The 23,880-nt window shown below is 36.3% G+C and overlaps 1 protein-coding gene across 1 annotated transcript in view; it reads right to left on the minus strand.

The window, feature by feature from the left end:
• The window catches only part of ADAMTS20 (ADAM metallopeptidase with thrombospondin type 1 motif 20), a 211,995-nt gene extending 188,600 nt beyond the window's left edge, over positions 1-23,395 (minus strand). Inside the window, exons 1-3 of the mRNA XM_032248353.1 lie at positions 23,036-23,395; positions 22,114-22,475; positions 3,996-4,155 (exon numbers count right to left, since the gene is read on the minus strand). Coding sequence (XP_032104244.1) covers positions 3,996-4,155; positions 22,114-22,475; positions 23,036-23,126 — 613 coding nt within the window. The 5' untranslated portion in view covers positions 23,127-23,395. The remainder of the gene's footprint in view (positions 1-3,995; positions 4,156-22,113; positions 22,476-23,035) is intronic.
• Between the last annotated feature and the right edge of the window lie 485 nt (positions 23,396-23,880).

Here is a 23,880-nt window from a genome sequence, read left to right on the forward strand (position 1 = left end):
AAAATAAAATACCTAGAAATACACTTAACCAAGGAGGTGAAAGATCTCAACAAGAACTACAAAACACTGCTGAAAGAAAGCATAGATGAATAACAAACCAAACAAACAGAAGTACATCCCTTGCTCATGGGTTGGAAAATATTGTGAAAATGACCATATTGCCAAAAACAATCTACAGATACAATGCAATTCCTATCAAAATACCAACATCATTTTTCAAAGAATTAGGAAAAAATCCTAAAATTCATATAGAACTAAAAAGGAGCTCAATAGCCAAGGCAATCCTAGGCAAAAAATAAATAAATAAATATGTAGGCAACATACACCCAACTTCAAATTATACTACAAGGCTATAGTAACCAAAACTGTATGGTACTGCTATAGAAGGAGGCACATAGACCAATGGAACAGAATAGAGAACCTACAAATAAAGTCAATCACTTACAACTAACTGATCTTTGACAAAGCATGCAACATAAATTGGAGAAAGGATACCCTGTTTAATAAATGGTGGGAAAGTTAGATGGCCACCTGTAGAAAAATGAAACTGGATCCCTATCTCTCACCTTGTACAAAAATCAACTCATGGTGGATTAAAGTCTTAAATCTAAGACCTGAAACATTAGAAATTCTAGAAGAAACCCTAGGAAAAACTCTTCTGGACATTGGCCTAGGCAAAGAATTTATGACTAAATACCAAAAAGCAAACACAACAAAATCAAAAATAAATGGAACTTGATTAAATTCAAAAGCTTCTCCACGGCAAAAGAAATAATCATAAGAGTAAACAGACATCCCACAGAATGGGAGAAAATATTTGCAAACTGTGCATCTGACAAAAGAATGGTATCCAGAATCTACAAGACACTAAAATAAATCAGCAAGAAAAAAAGCAAATAATTCCATCAAAAAGCGAGCAAAGGAAATGAACAGACAGTTCTCAAAAGAAGGTATACAAATGGAAAAACATGGAAAAGTGCTCACATCACTAATCATCAAGGAAATGCAAATTAAAACCACAATGGAATACTACCTTGTTCCTGTAAGAATGGCCATTATTAAAAAACCAAAAACAATAGATGTTGGCATGGATGTGGTGAAAGGGGAATGCTGATACACTTCTGGTGGGAATGCAAATTAGTACAACCTCTAGGAAAACCAGTATGGAGATTCCTTAAAGAACTAACAGTAGATCCACCAATCAATCCAGCAAATATGACGACTGGACATCTACCCAATGGAAAAGAAATCATTACATGAAAAAAACACATGCACACATACATTTACTGCAGTCAAATTCACAGTTGCAAAGATATGAAGCCAACCTAAGTGCCCACTGACAAGCAAGTGGATAAAGAAAATGATATATATATATATATATATATATATATATATATATATCACATTTGTATATATATATATACACACACACCATGGAATACTACTCAGCCATAAAAAGGAATGAAATAATGTCCTTTGCAGCAAGTTGGATAGAGCTGGGGACCATCATTCTAAGTGAAGTAATTCAGGAATGAAAAACCATATACTGTATGTTTTCACTTATAAGTGGGAGCTGTGCTATGAGTGTACAAAGGCATACAAAATGATATAATAAACTTTGGAGATTCAGAAAGGGTAGGGTAGGAGGGGGGTATGGAATAAAAATCTACATATTGGGTATAAGGTACACTACTTGGGTGATGGGTGAACTAAAATCTCAGAATTCACCACTATATAATTCATCCGTGTAACCAAAAATCACTTTTACTCCAAAAGCTATTTAATTTTTTAAAAAGAATATATAAAACCTCTAAGTATTTCTAAACAACAATGTGTTAACTGAGGGAGGAAAAAAAATGCCTAAGATAATTTTAATTGCATTTGCAACGTTCCACTTTTACTAAAAAAATGATTATTTATAGCCAACTTTTAGGTCATTAATTAATTCCCTTTACTAGTGATTAAAAATTTGTATGTTATTTGTACCTAAAATTGGAGGTGATTTAAGAATTGAAAAAGATACTACCTTTTGCATTTTAGTAGATAAATGTTGTGGGGAAAAAAGTATTTTATGATTCAGAGGAAACGAAATCACATCACTTTCCATTTGCTATTTATTTGTAGCTTTCTAATAAATCTTTAGTATAAAAATGTTTAACAAAAAAAGCCCAGCTTTTCTTGAATTATATTCTTGCTTGTGAATGCAAAACCCTCCAAATTATGTGAAACATTTATGTATTCAGAATGTCTACTTTGTGGTTTTCTTCCTAAGAAGCTAAGCAATTCATTAAACAAGCTGCTCCTGAATAGTAGATTAGAACAAGCATAAGCTGCCTTCTGTAGAATTCTATTGTGAGGCTGTACTCATTTGTGTTTTCTTTGAAGCCATAAAAATGAAACCCTTATGCTCATATTAAAAGCATAAGAAAGGCATCTATTATGTCAATAGATTTAAAACACGGCCTTAGACACAGTGAGAACCACTCCAAAGGTTAAGAAGTGCATTCCCAGGGAAAACCATCAAAGGCCTACATATCATTATATCCCAAAACAGATGGCATCACAGTGTTTGGAACTATAGTTTATGGACACCTACAATCTCAAATAAATCCTTTCTAATCCCACTCTTTTGTCTGGATTTTGTACTTTGATGGTAACTGCAGGTGCCTTTTCTCCATCATATCACTGCATGTCATTCTACGAAGAGTGAAGATACATGTACATATATGGACACAACTCCTAATGCAACTTTTATACAATATATAAGTATTTTACCAGCTATACATATACTGTTTGTAGAAATCTATGCTTTCTAGATTCTAATCTATTATAAATCTTCAGTAGCCTGAATTTTCTAGGAAAAAAAATTATGAAAATATACCTCACTCATAGATTGGTGAAACTACAAAATTGATTTAAAAATCGCTTTGTAAAACATTATGGAATTATCTAGTATTTATGTGTATATCCTAGAGAAACTCTCATAAACAGGAGATGGGGACAAGAATATTCACAGCAGCATTGCTTCTAACAGCAAAAAACTGCAAACAGCCCAAAAGCTCAACAGGAAAATTGATATATGAACTGTGATACCTCAAACAATGAAATGTTGTACAACAATGAAAATAAATGAATTGCTCCTACATGTACCAAAATAGGTGAACCCCAGAAACAATGCTGAGCAATAAGGATAATCACAGAAAACTATATACAATGTTTCCATTTTATATAAAGTTAAAACCATGCAAAATTGAGCAATGTGTTATTGTTACTTAGGTCCAGGGATTTTTTTTTTCATCTAAAATCCTACTGAAAAATATGACATAATACTAATATGACTAACAGATTAAAGTGAAAATTTTCTATGATTATTTGCTACAAATCTCACATACTGAAAAACTTTTGGGATTTAAACTTAGTTTACTGCAAAAAAAGCTATCTACAGACAGAAAATCTCTAAAGCATCCATACATGGGAAAAGATTGTTTAAAAGATCATGTCCTTCAATATTTAAGAAATATTATATAATCTCGTTTATATGTAGAATCTAAAAAAGTTGAACTCATAAATGTGAAGAGTGTAATAGTGGTTACCAGAGGCTGCAGTTGTGGGGGGAAGGAAAGATGTTGGTCAAAGGGAATAAAATTTCAGTTAGATAAGAGGAATAGGCTACTGTACTGTACATGGTGACTTTAGTTAATAAGAATGTATTGTATTCTTGAAAACTACTAAGAGTAGATTTTAAGTGTTCTCATCACAAAAAAAAAAAAGCATGTGAGTTAATGCATATGTTAATTAGTTGGATTAAGCCATTCCACAATGTAGGCATACTTCAAAACAACATGTACATTCTAAACATACACAATTTTTATTTCTAAATTTTAAAAAATTAATTAAAAATAAATAAATTATTGAAGGGAAATATACACATTATAACCTATAAAAAGATTTTAATTATCACTATTTAGCTGAAAAGAGTTTATTTCCCAGTTTACCTGACACATCGCAATGCTTGAGAGACTCCAGAAAAGAGTTATTTAATTCTTGTCTGTATATAAGATGTGGCTTGTTGTAACTATCTTCATCTTCACTCCCATCTGCCTTCATTATAGGTTCTAAGAAATATTCACCATCATGTGCTTTAAATGTTCCCGTCTGAAAATAAAGGAAACAAAAATGAATTGTTTCTAACAGTCACCAAGAAGAAAAAATACATAGTACCACAGGTTAAAAGAGCAGACAGAAGCAAAACACCAAGGAGTCTGTTCACCTAAGAGCCATCAACTGATCATAAAACATTTCCTTTCCATGGCTCACTTTTCTCTCTTCACTCTTATGTATAAAGTCATGAAGACTGGATAGTATTCTAACAGGCCGAGCTAAGTGACAGGCATTCCAGGTACAAAGAATAGCATAGGCAAAAGCATCAAAATGGAAAAAGTGTTTAGAATAATCTATGAATAATAAAACCTGTGTTGTTTTGATCTGTGGGAAAATAGGTACTTTGATACATTAGTGTTAAAAATATAACTCAGTATAATCACTATGCAAAAAGCAATTTAACAGTATCTAACACATTAACACTGTATTTGCCCTTTACCCGTTCTGAGAATTTATCCTACATATACTATACATTTGCATGTGTGAAATTACATACTTACAAATTTATTAACCATAACATTGTTTTTAATAGCAAAATATTGGAACCAATTCAAAAGTCCACTGATAAAGTCTGTTTACATAAACTTTGGCACAACTATGTTATAGAATCCCTTGAGGTTATAAACAAACAAAAAAAGAAAAAAACATTCTGTGTAGTAATATAGAAAGAACTCCAATGCACATCATTATGCCAAAACAAAAAAAAATTACAAAACAGAACGTATGCTTCACTACTATTTCTATAATACAGGAAGAAACCCCAAAACTAAATATTTCTATTTGCCTGGTTACTACGAAAAAACTCTAGAAGGATTATTAAAAGGTGCCGACAGAAGTGGGAGAAACTGGGTGTATGTTGGATGGACTAGACATGGCATCGTACTTCTACATGCTGTCCCTCTATCTAAAATGTTTCCTTACTTCCCACCCTTCACCTCTACCTCTGCCTCATCACACTGAGTCTGGCTGGCTGGCTTCATTTCATCCTTCAAGTCTCAGCTCAACAATTACTCAGAAAGTTTTTCCTTGACCAGTTATCTAGGCAACCACATACCCACCATTACTCCTAAAAATGCATTACATCTTCTTGACTTCTTTAGCACATTTATCATATGTTGCATTTATATATCTGTTTGCTATTTAAAACTATTCTTCCCCATAGACAGAAGGCTTCAACTAAGCAGAGACCTATATCTAAATTTCTACTGCTTAATAGACTGAGACCTCGGTACAAGTGGTAAGCAGTAAATACTTGTTAAACTATGAAAGCTATTATTTCCTATCTTTGCAAGCTCAGTTTATGTTAAGCAAAAGTAGGGCATAAATTTGAAAATGTAGGCAAGACCTAGCATATAAAGACTCTTACTTGCAGGGATTTTTGTCAGAAAAGCCCACAAACTTGGCAGAGAAAAAAATTACATCCTTATTATCATTAATCTAATTATAATTAATCTAAAACTCCTTCATGAAAGAAATGCTAAATTTGAATGTAGGCTACAAATTCCAGTAAGATTGTCAATAGGCAGCACAGATATCTTCATCACGTGATGATGTTTGAAATATCTAAAAATACTGTTTATGCTTATCAGCACTTCAAAATTAAGGTAGTTATTAGTCTGCCATTAGAACTTATTTAAGGTGCTAATAAAATATACATAAATATTTTGAATATCTTCATAACTATATTTCAATATAAATGGTTTATTTTATATTTTATTAATATTTTAGGTGCACTGAGATTCTAAGGATAGAGAATTTAATAAAAGTGGGAGGAGGAGCAGAGTCAAAGCAATAACTGTAAGACTGAACAACTGTACAACTAAGGGAAGACTAGTGAAGGGAGGTGTTTAGCCATCAAGGTATGAAGTAACAAGGGCTTGTGCTTTGTTGGAAAGAAGCCCTAAAATGGTCAATTTATATAGATAGATCCCTCTCTAGGGTCAGGTGGGGTAAGTCAGAGGGTAAGTCATCCAGGGGAGGTATTTATAATATTAATAGCTAATTCCAATACAGAGATCAGACATTATTCATTTATATATATATATATACACACATATATATTCATTTATATATATATTTTATAGAAATATACAATTCATTTCAACCTAATAATTATTTAAAGTAAATTATATTATTATCCCCACTTTACAGGGGAAACAAATGAGGAACGGAGAGGTTAAGTCCCTTGTCCAAGGCTCATACCTAGTAAGTGGCAGGATCAAGATGTGGCCCCAAATACTTTGGCTTCACAATTCATGCCTTAACTCATTACACCATGCAAATTATTATCAACTTTGATAAACTCTATGAACTAGTCAACTAATATTTAATGGACACCTACTATGTGCCAAGAATAGTTCTAGGGGCTAAAGATACAGAGATGAACATGACAAAATCCCTGCCTTCAAAGAATTTATATTCCTATGGGAAAAAAGGCAGACAATAAATAAAAATATAATAGAATATGCAATACCTGCAATAAAAAATAAAATAAGGCAAGGAGAGAGGACAGTAAGGCTGAGGCTAGAATAATCAGGAGATAGCCATGGAAAATTCTGGGAGGACATTCCACATAGAAGTGAATATTGCAAACAGTGACTGAAAGAGCTAGAGATGAAAAAGTCTTGGCATATAAAGTGACAGAACAGTGAGGCTGTAGCTATGCCAGCTAGGAGATACAGAGTAGCAGATGACATCAGACAGGCAGAAGCCAGTGGCACCAAGTATGCTTGACAGAAAAAGGCACTCCTCACACCTCAGAATCTCACAAATATATTTACCTACATTTAAAACTTTGCACTTTTCCACATAGAAAGGCATGTTTCTGTGAAGAACCAATTCACAAATTAATTACTGAATTACAGATAGTACAATAAACACAGTTTTAGTGAATGAGACTTCATTTCCATTTCTTAATTACAAATATCTTAAAATAATACAGAGGTACCTTTGAAATCATTGTTTTAAATTCCATTGCAAATAAAAAGCATATTTTATTTTTCATGTATTTATTTATTTTTCATCTATTTATTGTTACAAGGATAGAAATGCAGTGGCACAATCTCGACTAAATCCAACCTCCACTTCCCAGGCTCAAGTGATCCTCCCACCTCAGCCTCCCATACCTGGTGAATTTTTTTTTCTTTTGTATTTTTGGTAGAGATGGGATTTCACCATATTGCCCAGGCTGGCCCTGAACTCCTGAGCTCAAGTGGTCTGCCCACCTAGCCTCCTAAAGTGCTGGGATTACAGGCATGAGCCACTATGCCCTGCCCTTATTTTTATTTTTAATTTTTGTGGGTACATACTAGGTGTATATAGTTATGGGGTACATGAGATGTGTTGATATAGGCATACAATGTGAAATAAGCACATCATGGGGAATGGAATATCCGTCTCCTAAAGCATTTATTTTCTGAGTTACAAACAATCCAATTATATTATTTATTTTAAAATATACAATTAAATTATTATTAATATAGTACTGTTGTACTAGCAAATAGGTCTTAAACCAGTTTTTTATACCCATTAACCATCCCACCTCCCCTCACCCGTTCAACCCTCTCACTATTCTTCCCAGCCTCTGAATCCATCCCTTCTACTCTCTAGGTCCATGAGTTCAATTGTTTTGGGTTTTAATTCCTACAAATAACATGAAATGTACGTCTTTATATGCCTGGCTTATTTCGTTTAACATAATGATTTCCAGTTCCATCCATGTCTTTAGAAATGACTGGATCTCATTCTTTTTTATGGCTGAATAGTACTCCATTGTGTATATAGATCACATTTCCTTTATCCATTCATCTGTTGATGAACACTTAGGTTGCTTCCAAATCTTGGCTATTGTAAATAGTGGTGCGACAAACATAGGAGTACAGATATCTCTTGAATATCCTGATTTCCTTTCTTTCCAATCCCAGCAGTGGGATTGCTGAATCATATGGCAGCTCTACTTTTAGTTTTCTGAGACCCCTCTAAACTATTCTCCAGGGTGGTTGCACTAATATACATTTCCATTACAATGCACAAGGGTTCCCTTTTCTATACATTCTCACCAGCATTTGCTATTGCCTGTCTTTTGGATATAAGCCATTTTAACTGGGATGAGATGATATCTCATTGTAGTTTTGATTTGCATTTCTCTGATGATCAGTGATGTTGAACATCTTTTCACATGCCTATTTGCCATTTGTCTTCTTTTAAGAAAGTTTGTTCAAATCTTTTGCCCATTTCTTGATCAAATTATTCAATTTTTTTCCTATAGAGTTGTTCGAACTCCTTATATATTCTGGTTATTAATTCTTTGGCAAATGGGTAGTTTGAAAATATTTCTCCCATTCTGTGGGATGTCCCTTCACTTTGTTGATTGTATCCTTTGCTGTGCAGAAGCTTTTTAACTTGATGTGATCTCATTTCTCCATTTTTGCTTTGGTTGCCTGTGCTTGTGGGGTATTGCTCAAAAATTTTTTCCTAGACCAATGTCCTGAACACTTTACCCAATGTTTTCTTGTAGTAGTTTAATAGTTTGAAATAACATATATTTTAAATCACTATTTTAACTGAACAATCACTTAAAACCATTTAAACGATTATGGCAATTGTAGCCATAAAGTTCTCTTTACACTGATACTTATTAGTACGTTGAAATCTCCTTAAAGGTAAGAAAATCTTTACCATTTTCACAGGTCCAACATCTAAAACATTGCCTGAAACACAGCAACTCTCCATACATAGCTGCAGAAATGAACATTTTTGTAACAAACACGGTGAAGTACCTCCTTTTTTTTCTCTTCCTATACCCCTTTAGTAATTCTTTAATTTTTTAAATGAACATTCTTAAGTTATGCTACTCTTGAGACATGTCTGAGATTTAGTTATATGATGGTTTTCTTTCAATTCTTGAAAGTAAGATGTTTAAACACCGTTATATAACATATATTCCAATATATTAGGATTACACATTTTTAAATAGTTTAAAAATTAATGAAATTCCATCAGACACACTGACTATAAAGCACTGAAATTATAGTCTATAAAACAAAAGGCAAAGGTATATATATTAAGAATTCTTATCTATTTCTTGGATACATTTCTAGGGCCAATACCCTGACATATTTCACAAATCCTACCAGTGTATATTTTCCAAAGATAACTACAAATCACTTACTTTCAACAAACACCAATACTCCAGTATTCTCTGCCTTTCTAGAAAACTAATTTTGCCCTTACTTATAAGAAGTAACAAAGATGCTGTTTTTGAATCCTGAGTACATGGATCCATGGAAAATCCCTTTCTGCCTTTTTTAAAAAGCATGCTGAAGAGGGGAAATGTGATAGTGTCTTGACAAAGGATACTAATAGACATGAGGCAGCTTGTTTACTCTAAACTTAATGTACTTACAAAGCCACTTTAAATAGCATCACACTGTCTTCAAGCAATATTGAAAACATTAATATTCACCACAGATTGTTTATATTATTATTGTACTTTAAGTTCTGGGGTACATGTGCAGAATGTGCAGGTTTGTTACATAGGTATACACACGCCATGATGGTTTGCTGCACCCATCAATCCATCATCTATATTAGGTATTTCTCCTAATGCTATACCTCCCCTAGCCCCCCACTCCCTAACAGGCCCCAGTGTGTGATGTTCCTCTCACTGTGTCCATGTGTTCTCACTGTTCAACATAGGGTGTTTGGTTGTCTATTATTCTGTTAGTTTACTGAGAATGATGGTTTCCAGCTTAATTCATGTCCCTGCAAAGGACATAAACTCATTCTTTTTATGGCTGCATAGTATTCCATGGTATATATGTGCCATATTTTCTTTATCCAGTCTATCATTGATGGGCATTTGGGTTGGTTCCAAGTCTTTGCTACTGTGAATAGTGTTGCAATAAACATACGTGGGCATGTGCCTTTATAGTAGAATGATTTATAATCCTTTTGGTATATACGCTATAATGGGATTGCTTGGTCAAATGGTATTTCTGATTCTAGATCTTTCAGGAATCATCATACTGTCTTCCACAATGGTTTAACTAATTTACACTCCCATCAACAGTGTAAAAGTGTTCCTCTTTCTCCACATCATCTCCAGCATCTGTTGTTTCCTGATTTTTTAATGATCACTGTTCTAACTGGCGTGAGATATCTCACTGTGGTTTTGATTTGCATTTCTCTAATGATCAGTGATGATGAGCTTTTTTTCATATGTTTGTTGGCTGCATAAATGTCATCTTTTGAGAAGTGTCTGTTCACATCCTTCGCCCACTTGTTGATAGGGTTGTTTTTTTCTTGCAAATTTAAGTTCTTTGTAGGTTCTAGATATTAGCCCTTTGTCAGATAGACAGATTGTAAAAATTTTCTCCCATTCTGAAGGTTGCCTGTTCACTCTGATGATAGATTCTTTTGCTGTGCAGCTCTTTAGTTTAATTAGATCTTATTTGTCTATTTTGGCTTTTGTTGCAATTGCTTTTGGTGTTTTAGTCATTAAATCTTTGCCCATGCTATGTCCTGAATGGTATTGCCTAGGTTTTCCTCTAGGTTTCTTATGGATTTAGGTCTTATGTTTAAGTCTTTAATCCATCTTAAGTTACTTTTTGCATAAGGCATAAGGAAGGGGTGCAGTTTCAGTTTTCTGCATACGGTTAGCCAGTTTTCCCAACACCATTTATTAAATAGGAAATCCTTTCCCCATTGCTTGTTTTTGTCAGATTTGTTAAAGATCAGATGGTTGTAGATGTGTGATGTTATTTCAGAGGCCTCTGTTCTGTTTCACTGATCTATATATCTGTTTGGGACAAGTATCATGCTGTTCTGGTTACTGTATACTTGTAGTATAGTTTGAAATCAGGTAGCATGATGCCTCCAGCTTTGTTCTTTTTGCTTAGGATTATCTTGGCTATGTGGGCTCTTTTTGGTTCCAAATAAAGTTTAAAGTAGGTTTTTTCTAATTCTCTGAAGAAAGTCAGTGGTAGCTTGATGGGGATAGCAATGAATCTATAAATTACTTTGGGAAGTATGGCTATTTTCACAATATTGATTCTTCCTATCCATGAGCATGGAATGTTTTTCGATTTGTCTGTGTCATCTCTTATTTCCTTGAGCAATGGTGTATAGTTCTCCTTGAAGAGGTCTTTCACAACCCTTGTAAGTTGTATTCCTAGGTATTTAATCCTCCTTGTAGCAATTGTGAATGGGAGTTCATTCATGATTTGGCTCTCTTTTTGTCTATTATTGGTGAATAGGACCACAGGGTTTTTTTTAACCTCCTTTTGGATCAAACTCTGACTAGGAGGTACTATTTTAACATGACAATAAAACTGCACATTGGTCCAATCTGCGTTCCTATATAAGAAGAAAATATAGTTCTATCTACAGGCCATAGCACCTACTTTTAAGTTGTGCTAGAACACTCTAGTCTTTTAAAAAATTGCCTTTGTAACTTAAATGAAAAGCTTGTATGTTTGAAAACACTAAGTTCAAAAATAATGGCAAACATTTGTCCTTTTTATTTACTAATGAATGACTTAGAAGTATTTTGCTTCCATCAATTTTTCTATAACAAACACCACTGCAGTGGACTTTATGTTCAAATAATTAAAATATTAGGGCTTTGCCTAAAGGCTCCTAAGGAAGCACTCTAATTTTTTTTAACTTGGAAAGAACCCAGCAAGGAATTGGAGGACTTAAAAAAGCAGGTGGTTCATAGAAATGTATTTAGATCATACCATATTTTTAGCAACATGCCCATCTGCAGATGGTCCCTGCAATTTGATTCATGAAAAATGCCAATCAAATCCCAACATTTCTTTAAATGGCTATTAAAAGCAGTGAAACTAGTTTTCACTTGGGTAGGAGTTTCTTAATTACTTAATAATCTTTTATTTGCCAAGCTGTTTTGAAAGGCAGTTAAGTGACTATACAACTGACTCCAATTTATTCCCATAGGCCAAAATTTTTATATGTTTAGAAGATTGCAGATAATTTGTTTTCTAAAATGTTTTTTTCAGTATCATGGCATTCATCCATATAATTTTTTTCAAAATACATAGCAAACACGTGTTCTTTTGCTACAGTCAATAAGGTACTCTCAGATTTCATTAAAGGATAATAACAACAAGTACAAAATACAAACCCTTTGAACTCTTTTCCCAAATCATTTATAGTTATCACATTAAACTATCAACTGGAGAACATTTGAAAATAAGATACTACTGAAGTGTTGACTAAAATACTTGGTTTTTCCATCTTCAATCATAAATCATATCATAAGAATCAGTATGATGATATATAAGAAGAAAGCCTAGGTATGAGTTCTGTGTTAGTGCTCATGGAATCTTAGGTAAGTTACTTTATATCTTTGACCCTCAGTTCCATCATCTGTAAAAAAAAAAATTGAAATAATTGTATCTACCCAATTTCCTAGAAAGGTTAATACATGTTTAAGTGATATTAATAATAGGAGCTCAATAATTGTTTTGAAATTGAACATATTTTGAAACAGAAAGAATAATATTCTCCACTAAAAACACAAATTAATAGCCACTGTTTTTACCACTGGCAGAGTATAAATGTTACCACAAATATAAACTCTGAGATTAATTTTTATTTGCGGATAAGTAAAAATGTAAAAAGCTTTCTCTCTCTGAGAGTTTCTGCTTGTAACACCATTAGTCATGCCTAGGAAATAGTGTATTATACACAAACACACATTGAATAAATGAATGAATCAATGATATGAAGAAAACACATGAATTATCTCCAGATACATAAAACAGAAAATTCACTGTAAGCGTTTTTTTTTTTTTTCTTAAAGACAAATTATTCTTCTCTTCTCTAGCAGTATTATTTACCTTCCACATTCTGAGACAATTCCAGATCTTAGTATAAAAGTGAAACAATAAAAAAGAAATAAATACATTGCTGGTACCTTACTTTTTAAAAAGGGACTGGTCTCTTACCAAGTCCTGGGCTGTTCAAATCAAGAAAATAAAACAAAGACTCTAGACTCATCTACCCAAGATTTATGTAGCTAAAAGACACAAGTTCAAAAAGTGTCCCCCAGCAGCCTTGATAACATGGAGTAAATTCTGTAATATTTCTCGTTCGTATGGGCACTAAGGTGTTATGAAGGCATATGAACTAATTAAAAAGAGGAGAGAACTATCAAAGAAATGGCCATGTTCTTGTGGGTCTGGGTAGTGGTCCTCAGACAGCCTCTCCCAACCTGTCATCAAAATATCCATGAAAATATAAAATCAAAAATCATAATAATGAGAAATTTAAAATAATAAGAAATCATTAAAAACTATTTTGTAGGTCTATAATGGAAACATACACGTGATACATTGCCAAAATGTTCAAAAGCAATATTACTTTAAAACAAAGATAAATATTATATCTATAGGGACATATGACATACATATGCCAGACCACCTGTAATATTTGTAGCATATATTTTCCTAGTTTACTTCTAAACTTATTTACAATTATTTTTACATGGTACTCTTCAATTATTATTTGGGCAAAGCCATTGATTTTTTTTTTCATTTGTTATATCTTCCTTTGTATTTTTTCCCTATCTGAAAATTGCAATATATTGTCATTTTCTTTTACTTTAGTACAGTTGGAATTTTATTTGGTTTACCAGTAATATGAGAATTCAAAATTTAGTTTTTCCTTGTAATAACTTCTTGGCATTCACAAATTTAAAACAAATGCCTTTTAGGCTTTGGCAACTGTCACAGAAAACTAACTTGAAGCAATTAACAAAACTTGATCTGCTATCAGAAGCCAATTAAGTTTTAGAAGGATTATACTGTCAAAGAAAACACTAGCCTGGACTGAAAAAGCCTTTGACTGAGTTCATTGTAAAATAACCTATAGGCTTTCAGAATTACTCCAGCATTCTTGAAGATCCCTCAAGACAACATCCTCCTGAGACCCCATTTTAGATGTGACCATGGTGGAAGATGGACAAGAGCCTTTCAGAAGGCAGAAGCAAGGACCTGGGCAATTGAGGTTCAAGAACCCCAGCCAAAACCAAGGGCTGAGCACTGTGGTTCATGCCTGTAATCCCAACACTTTGGGAGTCCAAGGCAGGAATACTACTTGAGGCCAGGAGTTCAAGGCCAGCCTGGTCAACATAAGGAGACACCATCTCTACTAAAAATTAAAAAACAACAACAACAAAAACTAGTCAGGTGTGGTGGCTTGTGCCTGCAGTCTCCAGCCACTTGGGCGGCTGAATCAGAAGATGTGTTTGAGCAGAAGAGTTCAAGGCTGCAGTGAGTTATTATCATGCCATCATGCCACTGCACCCCATCCTAGGTAACAGAGCAAGATCTTGTCTCAAAGGAAAAAAAGGAAGAAAAGTAATCAAGGAGTTTCCCTCCTTCCAGAGTAGTGAGTATCCGCAATTCCTCTTCAGGAGTCAAAATCGCTAAATATCCGTGACTACTAGGTGTATCCTTTTCTTTTTCTACAGCACGTTGAGATTAGGGTTGTAGTCATGCTGGTCATGCTGTATACTTGGCTGGTAGCTAAAAATAATTTATCTTTTTAATTCATATTTTTCCAAGCTACAAAGAGCCAAATCTTGACTTTATGGAGAAGACAGCATTATCCAGAGATCCTGGACATTGAGCAAGAGGCAATGCCCCTGTGGAAACTTTGAGTTTTCTCCTTAAAGACAAGATGAGTATGTCTGATGTGTGATCTGTTTGGTGAACAGAAGGGCAGCCTCTGGTAAAGACTATTGGTAATAACCAATATGGATGTTCCTTCCTTTCTCCTACAAAAAATCAATGCCCCTCATTTTCCAGCCTCTTTACATCTAGGTAGAACCAGGCAACTAGTTCTCCTCAATAGAATGTACATAAAATTGGTTTGTGTCACCTTTGGGCTGAGAAAGTCAAGAGCCAGTATACTTTTTCTATGCTCTTACTATAGTTATAAATTAGTTATATAGCTCAAAAACATATTTGTAATTAATAAATATAATACTTTTCCAATAGAAAACACATAACTGTACCACCAAAACCTAATAGTGGCTGTTGCATAATAAATGACTGATAAGTAATTGTTGAAATAAATGAATAAAGTATTTCTTTCTCTGCATATTAGTATGAGTTGGACAGCTTAAATATATTTCATAGAAACTGTAATTACAATAATTGCAACAGAAATAAAGCCACAAAAGGGTGTGATGTGAGCTCAAATGAATGAAGTAATAAATAGAACACTATTAACTTACGTATCACCTGAAAAGGTTTAGTCAATGTAAAATTTCTTAAATATGACCAAGTACTTTAACTAAAATTGCCAAAATAATTTCCCTGCATCGAATGACTGATATGCAGATGAGCTAGCTAAATATTTGGCATATATAAATAAAAGTTAGCTGCTTATCTTATTCATAATGTATTGAGTAATTCTATATATTAGGTGCTAAAAGAAGTATGACTATCATTTCTACCTTCTAATTCTATAAATGAAATATAAATGCAGACAAATAACTTTAACATGTAATGAGAGTACATGTGCATAAAAAATCAACTGATGCAACAAGGAAGGCCTGGTCAATTTTGCCCAGAGAAGATCAGGGAAAAAGGAAAGTGGCTTAAAATGGATCAGAAAGGATAGGTATGAGGTTGAGGGAAAGGACTTTCAACACAGAGAGAAGAGCAAATATAAATTCAAGCAATTATGAAGATTAGAGTGAATCTGTGATTCAAACAAGTGTCTCCAGAATAATTACCTTTCTTGTCACCTTTTCCTCTGTCATTGTCTTTTTTGGTTAATATCCACAAGATTACTCAGTCATTTAAGCCAGAGTCATTAATACCATTTTGGTCTCCCTTGCTAATGCTCCAAAATTCTAAGGAGTCTCCTGCAAGGATGCTCCACTTCAGCACTATGGACAGTTTGATAAATCTTTTTTGTAGGAGGCTGTGTTGTGTACTGCAGGATGTTACTGGCCTCTACCCATGCTTTGCTAGTAGCATGCCCTCCTCAATAGACTCACAGTTGCGACAACTAAAATTGTCCCCAGACATTGCCAAATGTCTTCTGGGAGACAAAACTGCTCCCAGTTGAGAAGTACTGGTCTGTAGTAGCATACCTTCCACAGGTACCCACTCTTCTCCTTCCCCACTGCAACCACATTTATTTAAGTAGCCTCTCTTCCTTACCCACAGTAGGATAGTAGACTACAACAGTGGTCTTCTCAGTGACTCACTGCCTCTCCTGTATGCTACACAACGTTGCATAAGAGGAGATGTGCCTCCTGACACATTGAACAAACCTACCACATACTGTTCAAGCCCTCGCTCCTTTGCAATGTATTTCAGGACCTTTACAACCTGATTCCAACCTTGGCCTTAAACCCTCACTACCCAATCTACCCTATTTTTCAACTGCACAGATCCACAAGAAGCCCTTGAATTTTCACATCCACATGTTTATTCATTCCTCAAAGTCCAGTTGAGAAGTCTTGCCCAACAGAGGCCTCACAAGTCTAATTACTCCTTCATTATCTGTTCCTCAAAGTTTACATACCACTTTTTATGCTATGCACTTTAGCAAAGGCACTTTGAAATCCATCACAGTGTTCACACCCTGGCCATAACTCCCAAGGTCTACTCCCTGTCAGTAACTGAGTATGGCAGGGACACTATGGCAGGCTTATTCTTGAGAGGCATGGGACTCTTCTTCTGGCCAAGTCTGGTTCAAGGATGGCTTTGCTCAGCCTTGCTTGGACTGCTCAGCACCCTACGATGCTATTCCCCAACATTCTCATCCTCTTTTTTTTTCACCTGTTTTGGACGTACATAGCTCTCCCAGCTCTCCTCTTAGTTTCTCTAACATAGACACTTCCCTTACATAAAATCTTATCTTTGCATCTGCTTCTTGAAGGACCTGGACACTAGAAAGTTAAAAGAACAGCATAGGGAATTTTCCATACTGTTGTTTGATTAGTATTGGAGCAAGTACATGAATAACCAAAAGAGGTTCTTATCAGTTTTCCCAATAAGAAAAAATATGAATACAGAATAGCATGTATAATAATCCAAGGCTATATTAGTTCTGGGAAAGTAGAAAGTTTAGAAAATTATAAAACTAAAATTTTGCTAGAATACACCCCAAAAAAAGTAAAAACACTATCGTTTCCATATTTTTATTTCCTGTCTGAACAAGAAGTTACTAGAGTAATTCAATAATCAGTCATCAAAGAGGCAGTGCTTGACATGTTGCAGAATGGTTCATGTGAGAAACTTCAAAAGTACACATAACCACTACAAGATACTCCGTGAGAATACTGTATAAGTCACATGCAATGTCTGGTTTTATGACATCTGGAAACTGTTTCCTTCAACCCAAAAGACTGCATTGCCTCAAATCCCACCAAGAAATAGTGAGATTAACTTTCCAGGCAGTTAAGTTAATCCCTGGGGGCCTTGGGAAGATGTGAACACCCTATGCAATATGATAAAAGGGCTACCAGAAGCACAAGGGATTATCAGAAATAGGCTGTGCAAAATTTGCACATTCTATCCTGACAAGTATATGCCAACTTATTAAACACTGATCTCTAAATACTTTGGCAAGAGTATTTATCAACATTATGAGTTGATAAATAATATGACCATAAAGAAGAAGTTTAGAGTGGAATATAGGGATATTAAGGTCTGGTAACCATACATGCTATCAATGAATTAAACACAAAGAGTTTAATTAGCCATTACATTACTTATAGATAATTTTATGAATCAGTTCCATTTTTATACCTTTTACAGATTTGGGAAATGAAAAATCTTTGTTCAGAAATGTTTGAATCATGGGATGAATAAATATACTTATGGAAAATAAAAATTATAGAGAAGATTAGAAAAGCAAGAATTATATACATGTTAAACAAAGAAAACCTCTGCCACATTCTTAGATTCTTCTGGTTTTTCAAAAAACTTAGGAAAAAACTTAAACAATACTACTTATCATTCAGAGAAAAACACAAAAATACCAAAACTTCTAAAGGTGGGGGAAATTTAACCATATAGAAATTAAAAGAAAGTATTAGTTCACATGCTTGGGGTTAATTCAACACTAGCAACTAATCAAAATCAATAAATATGTTGGGGTGTCAGCTTTAACAAATGGTTGTAGAGAGATATTTTGAAAATATTCTTTTGATTTGTTTTTCATTCTTTTTCTCTAAAAGCCACATTTTCCAGCCGCCACCAGAGAAGGGAAGGGGAGAGTTTATTTCGGTTGGGAAGATGGAAAGCCCATAGGCCAATTAAATGAGATGTGAAAAGGGAACTCAGTAGATACTGGGGAATAAAGGGCAATGAAGGCAAAGAAAACAGATGGTAAGATGTATGCACATTAAATTCTCCACTGGGGGTTTAAAGAAGAATATCCCAGAAACAGAAGGCGTATTATATTGTTTAAATACTGCCAAAAGGGGTGTTCCAAGATGCTGACTATGTAGGATTCAAGAAAGGAACCCTCTGAAAGGGTTCCCTACACACAAATTTAGAGGCATAGAAGAGTTTGACAAAGAGAGGAACTGAGTCCCTCTTGACTCTCAAATGCCAGAGAGGGCTTGAATGAAGCCTTTAGATGAGCCTGCAAGAATAGCAATAGCATCACCAAACCAGTTTACCTGGAGAGGGCAATGCAGCAGTACTTTGTATTTGAAAGCTGCACAATGAATCACTGAGAAAAGAAATCAAGTGGATGTTACAGCCAGAATTCAGAGGGATATACAGCACTAGTGAGAGTCCAGGGGAGGATAAGTCAAGACCAGTGAGCTCTCACTGAGCAAGCAGAAAAAAGGCCATAAGATCTCAGGCACAGAAATCAGCTTCTGGTAATAGAAAAATACAAAGAAACTATGGCACAAAGGACATCACCAGACACTTGAGGGACTGAAGGACTGTAAAATTTCTTCACTCCTCTCTCAAACAATTCAAAGACCTCATAACGTGTTATGACCCTGTATATAATCAGTTTCCATCAATGGTCAATGTATGCTTAAATCCACCAATGTATAAAACAATACCCATTCGCAGAAAAAAAATGAGATGGCACGCTCATTTCAATATATTCAAGAAAAGCATTTGATAAAATACGACATCCTTTATTGATTAAAAGTAAAACTAAAGTAAAGCAAAAGGCAACTAGAAAAAGAAGAGAACATCTCTAAATTAATAAGACTGGCTCTGAGAATCCTTCAGCAAACTTCAACCTTAATGTTTAATGGACTGACAGAGGCCAAAGCCAGATGTCAAGTACACAAGGTGACAGAGATAAATTAGGAAGCAAGTAGGAGCAGGGTTGTAAGGTTAGCATTATTGAATTCCCAAGCTTTGTATCAACATTCATCCTCAAAAACTCAGCTTGTCCGGACTTCGGGTACTACAATTTACCTAGATGTAAAGACTAAAGGCTTATCTGAGACTAAAAGAGAAATCTGGTATAATTACAAATGGATTCTAAAATCTACCAGGTTCTATTGTTTAATGAAACTACTAATCCAAACAAATTTAATCTTAGAGTCAGAATAGAAATAAATATATATAATCATAAATAGGTAGCTAATATCTGTTCTAGTGTTAACATAAAAATGAGAAATTTTAACAAGTCACTAATCTCTTCAGTAATTTAGACATAATTAGTTATGATCATACTACTGAAAAAAATGTAGATCTTGGTGCCTCTAGTTATTGGCAATGTTACTAGAAAATTTCATTCTCTACAAAGATTGTTGTATTCAATTTAGCCTTATACAAATACAAAGAAATTATGTAAAATAAAGCTGAGTTATAGAGATATGAAAATAAGTGTTTAAATGTTAAATCAACAACTGCTGATAATATCGATACATTAATCAAAAGCAAAGTACATAAATATTTCAGATTAATAATGCATGATAATGGGATTATACACTTGCCATTGAAAGTGTGACTCCTATAGGAGATTTTTCCTCTATAAAAATTTAGTAAAAAAACATTCAGAACAAATCATTTTATTTGTAATTTCTAGTAATCCCTCAACTAAATTAATTTTGTTCTGAATGTTTTATTATAAAATTTATATAACATAAATGATTGATTTCATATTTGATTAATAAGTACATTGCTAAAGAAGACAAACATTGCTGATTAACTTACACATAATATCTTGTATAATACATTAAATTACCCACATAAATGAGGAAATAATAAATCTTCACACCTAACATTATAAAAATATTACTCAATATTAATTTTAAGATATGTTAATAAAATGAACTAGGTAATAAACAAAAAAATATGCATAAGGATGACTTAGGCAATTGTATCCAAACTGACACAGTGGCTAGAAAGGAAGAACTCCGGCTATGACTCAAAAATGTTTTTAACTGCTTTCTGAATTCAAAAAAAATTAATCATAAATATACGTATCTATTATGTACCCACAAAAAATTAAAAAATTTTTTTAAAAAGCATGCTGAATAATAATTTGAACTACATTAACTTTATGAATCAAAATGAGCATGAGCATCTTTCCCAATAATGCCTACCCATCTGGAATGCTTTCCCATGAGAAAATGTATTGACCATGACAAACTTGTGATAGCAAATCTAGAATTTTCCAGACAAACCAAACATTATTTTAGAAAGGTTTTAGAGAATATTTTTGTCCTTTGAAGTATAGGTAGCTATGTAAATATTAGAGTGTGATTCTGCCATTGCGATGTTGCAAGTATTTTACATGGACGAAAGAAAGGAAATAGTTCTAGGTATTTCATGTAAAAAATAACTCAAGATAATGGCTTGCAAAAGAGCTTACATCCAAGAAGACATCTTAAATCAATTAAGTCAAAGGAGTATTACATTTGAACTGGAGAGAAATGTTATCAACTTTTTATTTAATCAAAGAATAAACAGGGTTGATGTTCTAAAAATATCTTTGAACACCTTTCTAAAGGTATCTTTTGTATAAGTGTGTATCTGCTAAACAAAAGCTAGATACTTAGGAACTGTGAAATCCTGTAACCAAATTCCTAGTTCTTGTTTTTTCTTGAATATGAATTTGTCAGAGGAGTTACCAAAGAAGTGAGGCTCTATATGTTTTAAAACAACTGTCTTTACCCTGGGTTCCATGAACTTGTATGGCAAAAAGTTACATCTTTATTTTCACTAACCTCTGATACTGAACATTTCCTTCAAGTATGATTGTATCATTTCCACAGACATTGTGGTTTGTTATCAATAAAATGATACTGTATCACATTATAGTTGGTGTAGTTATCTGGATTGTGTATACCCATTATCAACACAAAAGTATAATAGACAAAACCAATAGATCTTTGTAGATAGACAGTTTCCAAGTTTGATGCATTTTAAACAGATTCAACTTCTTACCTACTCTACTTCACAGGCCATCCCCATATCATCAACAAAACAAACTTTACCTATTCAGACTTTGCCAGCGGGAGTCTTTTCATTTTACGTATATTCATTATCCTTTCCTTCTATCAAATTCCATAAACAAAGTTATATAAATAAATCCAGGGGATTGTGCCTCAATAGGACCATGAAAGGGTACATCTGAGTTAAACAGCCTGCCCTCCAGTTGGAAACCACACACTCCCCTTTTAACAGTGGTCCCACAGGCCAATCCCTGATCACCACTCCAGCGTCTGACACTTTCAAGAAAGATGCTCTTTCAGCATTGCACGGAGGGTGGGTTTTGCCCAGCAGGCAGAGACCTGCTCATCCTGGTAGAGAGGCTTCCGAAGGAATTGCCTCTGGCTTGGTGTTAATCCTTCTGGTGGCCCACCCTGAACTCTAGGGTCATCAACCACCAACTTCAAAACCCGAGGTCACGTTCCCTGAATGCAGTCCTTGCCTGGATCCCGAGAAAAATGCCAAAGGAACCAAGGACGCTTACCAGGCCTCCGCATAAGCTGACGACGGCCTTGAGATCCTCCTGAAAGTTGACCTGGCCGCTGTAGAAGCAATGGCGCAGGTCTGAGGACCCTGCGCCGCTCTCCCAGGCCCCGCGCTCCGGGACTCCCAAGTGCACCTCGGTGTAGCCGGCGGCCAGAAAGGATGCATCCGCGGTCAGGTTCAGCTGGAAAAGGTGCCCGTAGGCAGTGAGGCGATAGTGGGTCCTGAACGGCGTGGGCTCCAGCGCCTCGGAGCTGCGTTTCTTCCGGCTGAAGTGGTGGCTCTGAGGGAACACTTCTCCAAACTCATTGACCCGCTCAGGGATCACTACTTCGTAGGAGGCCAGTGTCCTCACCAGGGCTTCTGCAACCACAGCGACAGGACCAGTGAGCTCCCATGCGTTCCTCATTGCCCATCCCCAAATATCTTCCACCAAACGTCCCCGCTAAAGGTCCCAGATCCCAGTACAGCTAGGGGCATGACAAATGCACACATGCTGGTGCGCACGCACACACACACACACGTGCACTGGGACTGTTCGTGTTCTGCTTTCCCACACCCCCTATTTGCCCTACCCTCCCCAAGCAAAGACCCTACCACTAACGGCCCTAAGCAACCCACCTCCTTCTCCAGTACCTCCTCACCTCCCCAGCCGCCGTCTCGTTCCCTCCGGGTGCACGCGCCCCCCTGTCCCACGCGCCCCCGCCGCCTGGTCCCAGGAGTGCGATGCGTCCCAGGCGCGCGCGATTCCTCGAAACCCGGCGCAGTCGCGACCTCTCCGGCTGACCGGTCTGAGAGTCCCGGGAGCTCCTCCAGGGCCAGCGTTCCCAAATGGGCTGAGCCGCTCGTCCCCTCTGCCCTCCTGTCCCACTCGGGCCCTGCGCCCATACGTCGCCGCTGAAGGCGTCCAGCGGTGACTTTACCTTGTCTGGGGTGGAAGTGAACTTCCCAAGACCTGGTGACGAAGAGCGAGACATGGTAGAGCAGCCCCGCCAGCCACTTGGCCACCCGCATGGTTCCACCCAGGGGACTCCGCTGGGGGAGGCCCACCGGAGCCGCCGGCCGCTGAGCTGGCTTCCCTCACGCTCGGATCCCTCTTCTTCCTCTCGCCCGCCGCTCTCCGCGCCTCAGCAGCCTGGGAAACAGCAGCAAGGGCCCCGGGCCGACTCGTCTAGCCAAACCGCCTGTCTTCGCTCGCTAAGCCGCTGCTTCATTGCACTGTAGCCTCGCTCCCTTTCTGCGCCCTCACCGCCCTCAGAAGCTCTCTCCTCAGGTTCAGGTCGGCGCGGGGAAGCTACTCGACCTAAGCAGGAACGGTGCCAACGTAAAAGCCCACCCAGGGCCGGCGAGGGCCGGGGAGAGCCCGCCCCTAGGGGCTGAACCCGGCCAATCAGCTGGAGGCGCGGCCACCGCTCAACCTCCCGCGCGCATCCGCCTCCCTTCCCCACCCAGCCTCAGGCAGAGTGCGGTTCCCTCCCGCCGCACCAGTGGGCGCGCAACTTGCTGAGTAGCCCTGAGGCCCGGCGGGGCACCAACCCCGAACCTATGAAACCCAGAGAAATGCAAGCGCCCGCGTACGTGAAAGGTGCCTTAGGATTTGGAGCTCTTAGATGAAATGACAAGCATCAGATAGTAAGTTTGTATTTCATGTTTCACGGTACTTTTAGGCTTCTCAAACAAAATAAAATAAGCTACAACGGAAGTTCTTGTAGGCAGAGGATACTACCAATGAAGCTGTGTCCGAGCCTCACTTGCAAGGGCCCCTGTG

This window comes from Sapajus apella, unplaced genomic scaffold (assembly GCF_009761245.1).
Source record: "Sapajus apella isolate SASKATOON/1434 unplaced genomic scaffold, GSC_monkey_1.0 scaffold66, whole genome shotgun sequence".
Classification (NCBI taxonomy): domain Eukaryota; kingdom Metazoa; phylum Chordata; class Mammalia; order Primates; family Cebidae; genus Sapajus; species Sapajus apella.